This window comes from Protomyctophum bolini, assembly GCF_963924005.1.
Source record: "Protomyctophum bolini genome assembly, chromosome: 17".
NCBI lineage: Eukaryota > Metazoa > Chordata > Actinopteri > Myctophiformes > Myctophidae > Protomyctophum > Protomyctophum bolini.
In genome coordinates this window covers 42,027,372-42,038,048 of record NC_137878.1, presented here as the reverse complement: position 1 = coordinate 42,038,048, position 10,677 = coordinate 42,027,372, and the positions used below count along the sequence as shown (strand labels likewise).

The window sequence follows — 10,677 nt, the reverse complement described above, 5'->3', positions numbered from 1 at the left end:
GGTGCAGATTCTACCGAGTTCAGAGCTGAGGGTCTTTTCAACCTGCAGTTTGTTCCTGTCCGAGACCAGCAGTGCTGAGTCGTCTGCGAACAGGAACAAGTTGCAGTCACAACCTGATGTCATGTCCTTTACATATATTAGGAACAGTAAAGACCCTAGTATGCTTCCTTGTGGGACGCCACAGCTCACTGGGAGGGGGGGGGGGGACAGTGTTCCGTTCACCTCCACCATCTGTTCTCTCCCCTCCAGGTAGGATTGCATCCAGCTCACTGATGTGCTATCAAAACCAATAGCTTTAAGCTTGTTAACCAGTATGGAGTGGTTCACGGTGTCAAAAGCCTTTTGGAGGTCCAGCATGACCATGCCGCAGTATGTGCCAGCATCCACCTGGTGTTTGATGTGGTCGCTCAAATAGAGGAGGCATGTGTCAGTGGAGTGGGGTGTTCTGAAGCCAGGTTGGAACTCGTACATTAATTTATTAGTGGCAAGATACTTTTCAACCTGTTCATAGACTATTTTTTCCATCACTTTCGAGACGGAGCTTAGAATAGAAATAGGGCGGTAGTTGCGGGGGTATAATTTACTCCCTTTCTTGTGCAAGGGGGTTACTTTGGCCAGTTTGAAACACACACACACACACACACACACACACGCACACACACACACTCACACTCACACTCACACTCACTCACACACTCACACTCACACTCACTCACACACACACTCACACACAAACACACACACACACACACACGCTCACACTCACACTCACACTCACACTCACACTCTCACACACACACACACACACACGCACACACACGCACACACACACACACACACACACACACACACACACACACACCTTTGCATAGATTGTGTGTCGTTTTGTCAATGCATGTAGGAATGTAATGGTTAAACTGTAAACTGATGTTCTGGCGCCATCTAGTGTCCATCAGCGGACACTGCAGGGATACATTAAGAAGAAGAAAAAAGTTTACTGCACTTTTTTTTATTTTTTTATTAAACTGGTCTAGAGGTGATGCGTGATGTGACATCACCAAACCCGGAAGTTATGCAGGAAATATTCATAATTATTAATAATAATAATACCGAGTGTCAAAAAACTACTTTCTGGCCTCGACAGCCCATACATCCACACAGAAAAGTCCTTTACAATCTACAATGTAGGCATTTAGCAGACGCTCTTAATCCAGGGCGACTTACATTAAGCAAGAACAAAAAAGCATGGGAATACATCACAAAAAAAGCATTTATCATGAAACATGCGTAAGCTAAGAACGTAACAGTGGAATATCTATAAACTATACATATATACTATACTATGCTATAAATATGTACTATGGCGTGCTATGACTATATATACAATGCAATTCTAGTGCTGTCTACATAACATGCTATCCGTCTGTATCAAATGCTATCTCTAAGTCTACATAAATGCTATCTAAGGGGGTAGGGTAAGTGCTATGGCCACCGAGTGGCGCGCTACGAGCTTGTAGATCTGCTATTTTTATAGAATCGACTGACATTTTTATAGAATCTGATCTCAGGTCAGAATGGGTTCATCAGACCAGTGTGTGTGTGTGTGTGTGTGTCCAGTGGAAACCTCGTATGAATCTGATCTCAGGTCAGAATGGGTTCATCAGACCAGTGTAGTGTCCAGTGGAAACCTCGTATGAATCTGATCTCAGGTCAGAATGGGTTAAGCATGCCCATACCCTCTATGTTTATGTTTTTGTTACATACACACTCCAATGCAAACTATCTGTCAATCAATCAATCAATCAATCAATCAATCAATATAATATAATGATGTGTCGCTGCTTTCAAATTGCTGATTCATTCAAATATGTAAACCCTATTGAATTATGCGCAATACAAAGATGATCAATTTGTAATTTATAATAATTATATGGTTTAAATACTGAGAATGTTTGGCTGATTATTAAATTGTTCACACTTACTTTCTTGATTAGTTTGTTATTTGTTATTAGTTTGTTGTCTAAGCTAACATAAATATAAGACCATGTTGTTCATCAAGGTTGTCTTTACCAGTTCCTGACTCGTTACTCGTTACAAATGAGTGTCATTTGTTTTTGTTCATTCGTTCAGTTATGCACTCTGTAGCAATACATGGTTGGAAGACATGCAAAAACAGAACAGATCTACAAGCTATCAACGGGTAAAAACAGACATGCGTTGTAGTTTGTAGATCCGTTTTTCTTTCTTTTTTTTACCTGTGCATCCCGCTCTGTTACTATATGGGACTCAATGGGAGTGTCGCCTCTTCATGTAGAATCTCTTTGGACAGGTGTAGGTGTTTGAGGCGGAGCCGGGAGAGAACTCCAACTCCCAGAGGGCTGTGCAGCAGCAGAGCCGGGAGAGAACTCCAACTCCCAGAGGGCCGTGCAGCAGCAGAGCCGGGAGAGAACTCCAACTCCCAGAGGGCCGTGCAGCAGCAGAGCTGGGAGAGCACATGGCAGAGCAAACAAACAGTCCAAGGACGGACAGAGAGCTGAGGGCTGGACGGAGCTGGACCCCAAGGACTGACCGGAGACAAGTTAGTCACTGTTTGGACATTATTCTCCCTTTGGGACGTTTGGTGTTGTCTTTGTAAACTGCCTCATGTTGGCCTAAATACACCTGAGTTCAATATACCTGGGTTCATTAAATACACCTCTCACTAGCCTGCTCTGTAGCTCTCATGATGACATCACAATATGTTATCATCATTGTAGTACCTGGGAACCCAAATACTAGTACCATGTAGCCTATACCATGTGGAACATGTTACCTCCACACAGCCTGAGCAAGGCTAGGAATCACCCCTTCTATACCTCCCCCTGGTGGTGAGATAATGCTATAATGTGATGTATGCAAACATGCCTTTAAAGTGTGTTGTTGAAGAAGTAGACGATCTTTACTAGTAGAATTAGAAGCGCGACATGTCCTGGCACCTCTCTGAGGTTGAGAATAAAACCACAGTACCCAAGGAGAATGTTCTGTATGGATTGAAATATTTATTTACAGTTTGCAGAATTACAGTACATTTCAAGCACAAACTAAATACAAAGACTGTGAGTGGACGACCCAATTAAGCATTACTCTTGTTTACAAGAGGGTCCACCATGTTCAATTAATCAAATAGACACTTATGTAGCCAAAGAACAGAACAGGAATTCATCATAAAGGAAGTAAAAAAGGGAAAAGAAACATATACAGTGAGGGGGAAAAGGGGGGGGGGGGATTCAAATTTGACGGGGGCCAGTTTCGAATTGCAGCCGTCCGTAGGTGCCCTTTGAAGGAGTCAAGGGATTTGCATGTCTTAATGACGAATAATACGAATGTAGGGCGTATGTAGTCCAAACATGACTAATCAACCCATGAATCGAACAACACAGTGCACACCATTAACTTCTAGTCTAGTCCAAGTCAAGTCCTGTAAAATCTGTTCATTTGGCATAACTATTATTGTGAATTACACAAGTTTGTGTGAAATGCCACAAATCAAACATCCATGAATGCATCCGACAGTGATATTTAATAATGATCTACATTACATTACATTTACACACATGTATTTGTACAGCACTTTTCATGACATGAAGTTCAGCTCAAAGAGCTTTACAGAGCAAAATATGTACAGGTTCACAAAGGTTCTCATCAATCTGTAGATTAACATTGGAATGAGTGGGGCTCTTGGGGGTTCCCGCCCCAACATGGCTTAATTAAATGCAAATGACTTACAGATCTTTAAGGAGAGACTGCTCGTATTCCTGGAGAGCTTTGTGCAAAGTGTCTTTGGCTGTGCTGGAGGTCAGGAGAGCGTAGATCGCCCTCATCTTGTCCTGAGTGGTGGGATTGGACATCACATTGCTGTAGCCCTCACTGTCTAGGATGTCCTTCTCAAAGAGTACATCTAGGATGGGACCCACGTTCCTCACCCTGTCGACCAGGAAACGCCGATGTTGGTCCACAAAGTGTTTCGCTGAAGTTAAGGAGGATTGAACGTTGAGTTGTTGGTTTTCATTTGACATTGTTTTAAAATGGAAAGTGCCATATAGGAGCTAACAATTCTTATTCTAAAAATTGCAGTAAAGTGATAGTTTGTGCTGGTAGTATATATATATATATATATATATATATATATATATATACACACACACACACACACAGTGTGTGTGTGTTATAGATATCGTTATAGATCGTTGCTGCAGAAATCTCCTTATTTAAACGTGTTTGTTCATGAATTAACGTCCTACTTGACCTCACTACAGCGTCACGCTAAAACATCCAAAGTAACAACAGATCTACAAGCTATAGAGACTCACCTGGTATGGAAGTAACAACAGATCTACAAGCTAGAGACTCACCTGGTATGGAAGTAACAACAGATCTACAAGCTATAGACTCACCTGGTATGGAAGCAGCCGCTCCTGTAGATTGTGCTGGTATGGAAGCAGCCGCTCCTGTAGATTGTGCTGCAAGAAATAAAAGTGTTCAAATTATGAACAGAAACGAACCATCGAGGCCCATCTCACCACGGTGAAATAGCACGGACTGGCAAGTCCCTACATAAACCCCCACAATCCCTACATGTTACACTACTACTGTTTAAGTCCCTACATAAACCCCCACAATCCCTACGTATTACACTACTACTGTTTAAGTCCCTACATAAACCCCCACAATCCCTACGTGTTACACTACTACTGTTTAAGTCCCTACATAAACCCCCACAATCCCTACGTGTTACACTACTACTGTTTAAGTCCCTACATAAACCCCCACAATCCCTACATGTTACACTACTACTGTTTTATACATAAACCCCCACAATCCTTACATGTTACACTACTACTGTTTAAGTCCCTACATAAACCCCCACAATCCCTACATGTTACACTACTACTGTTTTATACATAAACCCCCACAATCCTTACATGTTACACTACTACTGTTTAAGTCCCTACATAAACCCCCACAATCCCTACATGTTACACTACTACTGTTTTATACATAAACCCCCACAATCCTTACATGTTACACTACTACTGTTTAAGTCCCTACATAAACCCCCACAATCCCTACATGTTACACTACTACTGTTTAAGTCCCTACATAAACCCCCACAATCCCTACATGTTACACTACTACTGTTTAAGTCCCTACATAAACCCCCACAATCCCTACATGTTACACTACTACTGTTTAAGTCCCTACATAAACCCCCACAATCCCTACATGTTACACTACTACTGTTTAAGTCCCTACATAAACCCCCACAATCCCTACATGTTACACTACTACTGTTTAAGTCCCTACATAAACCCCCACAATCCCTACGTGTTACACTACTACTGTTTAAGTCCCTACATAAACCCCCACAATCCCTACGTGTTACACTACTACTGTTTAAGTCCCTACATAAACCCCCACAATCCTTACATGTTACACTACTACTGTTTAAGTCCCTACATAAACCCCCACAATCCCTACATGTTACACTACTACTGTTTAAGTCCCTACATAAACCCCCACAATCCCTACATGTTACACTACTACTGTTTAAGTCCCTACATAAACCCCCACAACCCCTACATGTTACACTACTACTGTTTAAGTCCCTACATAAACCCCCACAATCCCTACATGTTACACTACTACTGTTTAAGTCCCGACATAAACCCCCACAATCCTTACATGTTACACTACTACTGTTTAAGTCCCTACATAAACCCCCACAATCCCTACATGTTACACTACTACTGTTTAAGTCCCTACATAAACCCCCACAATCCCTACGTGTTACACTACTACTGTTTAAGTCCCTACATAAACACCCACAATCCCTACATGTTACACTACTACTGTTTAAGTCCCTACATAAACCCCCACAATCCCTACATGTTACACTACTACTGTTTAAGTCCCTACATAAACACCCACAATCCCTACATGTTACACTACTACTGTTTAAGTCCCTACATAAACCCCCACAACCCCTACATGTTACACTACTACTGTTTAAGTCCCTACATAAACACCCACAATCCCTACATGTTACACTACTACTGTTTAAGTCCCTACATAAACACCCACAATCCCTACATGTTACACTACTACTGTTTTGACCGCGACAGATTGCTATTTCACCGCGTGAGGGAGAGGGAGAGTGAGATCGGATTTGACATGATTTACGATTCGGTTGCAACTCGACCGGGGCTGAGTCGGCTCTACCGAACTTCACAAAGTTCCACGCGACAACGGGCGCGCTTCAGCGTGCTCGGTGGTAGGTTGTTAAAAGGCCACCAGTAGGTCTGTGATATAAACTGGTGCTACAGGCCATTCAGTGCTTTATAGGTTGTTAAAAGGCTACCAGTAGGTCTGTGATATAAACTGGGGCTAGGCCATTTAGTGCTTTATAGGTTGTTAAAAGGCTACCAGTAGGTCTGTGATATAAACTGGGGCTAGGCCATTTAGTGCTTTATAGGTTGTTAAAAGGCCACCAGTAGGTCTGTGATATAAACTGGTGCTACAGGCCATTCAGTGCTTTATAGGTTGTTAAAAGGCTACCAGTAGGTCTGTGATATAAACTGGGGCTAGGCCATTTAGTGCTTTATAGGTTGTTAAAAGGCCACCAGTAGGTCTGTGATATAAACTGGGGCTAGGCCATTTAGTGCTTTATAGGTTGTTAAAAGGCCACCAGTAGGTCTGTGATATAAACTGGGGCTATAGGCCATTTAGTGCTTTATAGGTTGTTAAAAGGATTTTAAAATGGATTCTGGATTCGATATGGAGCCAGTGTAGTTCAGCCAGTACCGGTGTTATGTGTCTGCTCTGCGGTTTGTATTGGTGAGAATTCTAGCGGCTGGATTCTGTATTAATTGTAGTTTGTGAATAGAGGAACAGTTAAGGGTAGTGTACAGTCCATTACAGTAGTAAATGAGGAGATAGGTGCCCCTATGAGGAGGGGCCCCTATGAGGAGCATTTCAGTGTCAGTGTAATATGTACAGATTTGGGGGTTTTCCAGGTGTGTGTATTTGAATTGCCAATCTGTGCCATTTCACCGTATTTGGGTGAGACCGGCTTGCTACATCCCAAGGTTGAATGAAAGTCCATAACTTTACCTTCCAGGGTAATGTGTTGCTGCCAGACCGGGCCAGAGTCGGGGCTCAGTAATTTCATTGAGATTCTTTCTGCATTGCCGTCCAGATCCACCACGAACGTTGGATGGTAATTTCCAAAATTGTCTCCAAAATAAGTTGCAGCCTGAAAACAGAGACTTGTGTTAATTGTGTTACAGCAGCCTATAGTAACTAGTAGCCTAGTTAGCAGCCTAGTAACTAGTAGCCTAGTTACAGCAGCTGCAGCAGCAGTGGCGGAGGAGTGGAAATAACAGTTTCCTTGACTCACACTGCTTTACCATACAATAAACAGACAACGTAGGTTTAATACGTACCTTAGGTTGTACTCTCTGTGAAGGACACACTGACAGACTGTAGGTTAATACGTACCTCAGGTTGTACTCTCTGTGAAGGACACACTGACAGACTGTAGGTTTAATACGTACCTTAGGTTGTACTCTCTGTGAAGGACACACTGACAGACTGTAGGTTAATACGTACCTCAGGTTGTACTCTCTGTGAAGGACACACTGACAGACTGTAGGTTTAATACGTACCTCAGGTTGTACTCTCTGTGAAGGACACACTGACAGACTGTAGGTTTAATACGTACCTCAGGTTGTACTCTCTGTGAAGGACACACTGACAGACTGTAGGTTTAATACGTACCTCAGGTTGTACTCTCTGTGAAGGACACACTGACAGACTGTAGGTTTAATACGTACCTCAGGTTGTACTCTCTGTGAAGGACACACTGACAGACTGTAGGTTTAATACGTACCTCAGGTTGTACTCTCTGTGAAGGACACACTGACAGACTGTAGGTTTAATACGTACCTCAGGTTGTACTCTCTGTGAAGGACACACTGACAGACGGTAGGTTTAATACGTACCTCAGGTTGTACTCTCTGTGAAGGACACACTGACAGACTGTAGGTTTAATACGTACCTCAGGTTGTACTCTCTGTGAAGGACACACTGACAGACTGTAGGTTTAATACGTACCTCAGGTTGTACTCTCTGTGAAGGACACACTGACAGACGGTAGGTTTAATACGTACCTCAGGTTGTACTCTCTGTGAAGGACACACTGACAGACTGTAGGTTTAATACGTACCTCAGGTTGTACTCTCTGTGAAGGACACACTGACAGACTGTAGGTTTAATACGTACCTCAGGTTGTACTCTCTGTGAAGGACACACTGACAGACTGTAGGTTTAATACGTACCTCAGGTTGTACTCTCTGTGAAGGACTCACTGACAGACTGTAGGTTAATACGTACCTCAGGTTGTACTCTCTGTGAAGGACACTGCAGCACTGACAGACTGTAGGTTTAATACGTACCTCAGGTTGTACTCTCTGTGAAGGACACACTGACAGACTGTAGCGTTGGTCCGGGATGAGAACACAGTCGGAGGTGACCGGCTCGATGGGTTGCTTGTTTTCATGAACTCCCTTCACCTATAATGACACCAACACAGTTTGGTCAGATGGTTCATTCATACTTTCACCTATAATGACACCAACACAGTTTGGTCAGATGGTTCATTCATACTTTCACCTATAATGACACCAACACAGTTTGGTCAGATGGTTCATTCATACTTTCACCTATAATGACACCAACACAGTTTGGTCACATGGTTCATTCATACTTTCACCTATAATGACACCAACACAGTTTGGTCAGATGGTTCATTCATACTTTCACCTATAATGACACCAACACAGTTTGGTCAGATGGTTCATTCATAGTGGCCGGTATCAGGTATGTAGGCAGAGCTGACATTTCTCAGGAGCCAAATGAAATGACCCCCCCCTAAGCCAGTGGTTCCCAAAGTGGGCTCCGAGGACCCCTAGGGGTCATTGAGGGAGTTCCAGGGGGTCCCCAGCTAAATGATAGTTAGGAACCAAATGGACCCTTATGGCTCTGTTAAATTAACATTGGTTTTACAATTCAAATTGGGGGTCCCAGAGTTAGAAATGCCATTAAATGGGGGGTCCGTAGGCACATTACTTAACAGATATATTTACCTCTCTGTAAGACACATTACTTAACAGATATATTTACCTCTCTGTAAGGCACATTACTTAACGGATATATTTACCTCTCTGTAAGGCACATTACTTAACAGATATATTTACCTCTCTGTAAGACACATTACTTAACAGATATATTTACCTCTCTGTAAGGCACATTACTTAACAGATATATTTACCTCTCTGTAAGACACATTACTTAACAGATATATTTACCTCTCTGTAAGGCACATTACTTAACGGATATATTTACCTCTCTGTAAGGCACATTACTTAACAGATATATTTACCTCTCTGTAAGACACATTACTTAACAGATATATTTACCTCTCTGTAAGGCACATTACTTAACAGATATATTTACCTCTCTGTAAGACACATTACTTAACAGATATATTTACCTCTCTGTAAGACACATTACTTAACAGATATATTTACCTCTCTGTAAGGCACATTACTTAACAGATATATTTACCTCTCTGTAAGGCACATTACTTAACAGATATATTTACCTCTCTGTAAGGCACATTACTTAACAGATATATTTACCTCTCTGTAAGACACATTACTTAACAGATATATTTACCTCTCTGTAAGACACATTACTTAACAGATATATTTACCTCTCTGTAAGACACATTACTTAACAGATATATTTACCTCTCTGTAAGGCACATTACTTAACAGATATATTTACCTCTCTGTAAGGCACATTACTTAACAGATATATTTACCTCTCTGTAAGACACATTACTTAACAGATATATTTACCTCTCTGTAAGGCACATTACTTAACAGATATATTTACCTCTCTGTAAGGCACATTACTTAACAGATATATTTACCTCTCTGTAAGACACATTACTTAACAGATATATTTACCTCTCTGTAAGGCACATTACTTAACAGATATATTTACCTCTCTGTAAGGCACATTACTTAACAGATATATTTACCTCTCTGTAAGACACATTATTTAACAGATATATTTACCTCTCCGTAAGGCACATTACTGGGCAGCAGTAACACACTCATCGTCCTCCGTATCGGTGACTCTTGACGGAACAGCAACACCTGAGCACGTTTTGGTGTGGGTTGAAAGTAGCTCAAGACTCTTTCCATGAGGATCCCAAAGAGAGACAGATGGTTCACATTTACAACCACATGAGTCTGGGTCACTCTCTGCGGTTGTAAGAGTTCCAGACCCTCGTCTGTGATGTGGGCCACGGACAGATCACCTGTGGGGGAAATAACATATCGTTATAGATTCCACTCCATGTAAACCAAATCTGAACACAATGTCTAAACCACTTCACCCTCCGCTAAGCCCCACCCACTCCACTCTGTGCTTCTCACTCATTGACTTACTTGTTATATGATGGATTTCTCCAAATGAACAATATATCATTTTAGTAGCAATTAAGAGCTTCAAAATGTGTTCTAAATCTAGTCAACCAGGCCTGCAGTAGGCTATGAACTGGAACATTTA

General features: G+C 41.9%; 1 protein-coding gene across 1 annotated transcript; it reads right to left on the bottom strand.

Annotated features, from left to right (window-relative positions):
• Positions 1-3,553: 3,553 nt before the first annotated feature.
• Positions 3,554-10,223, bottom strand: LOC308331796 (apoptosis-associated speck-like protein containing a CARD; the record flags this gene model as incomplete). The annotated part of the gene is made up of 5 exons (XM_080787289.1): positions 3,554-4,006; positions 4,434-4,466; positions 7,150-7,291; positions 8,493-8,609; positions 10,182-10,223. 5 exons carry the CDS (start codon positions 10,221-10,223, stop codon positions 3,762-3,764), a joined length of 579 nt encoding a protein of 192 aa, XP_080643415.1. The 3' UTR covers positions 3,554-3,761.
• Positions 10,224-10,677: the final 454 nt, after the last annotated feature.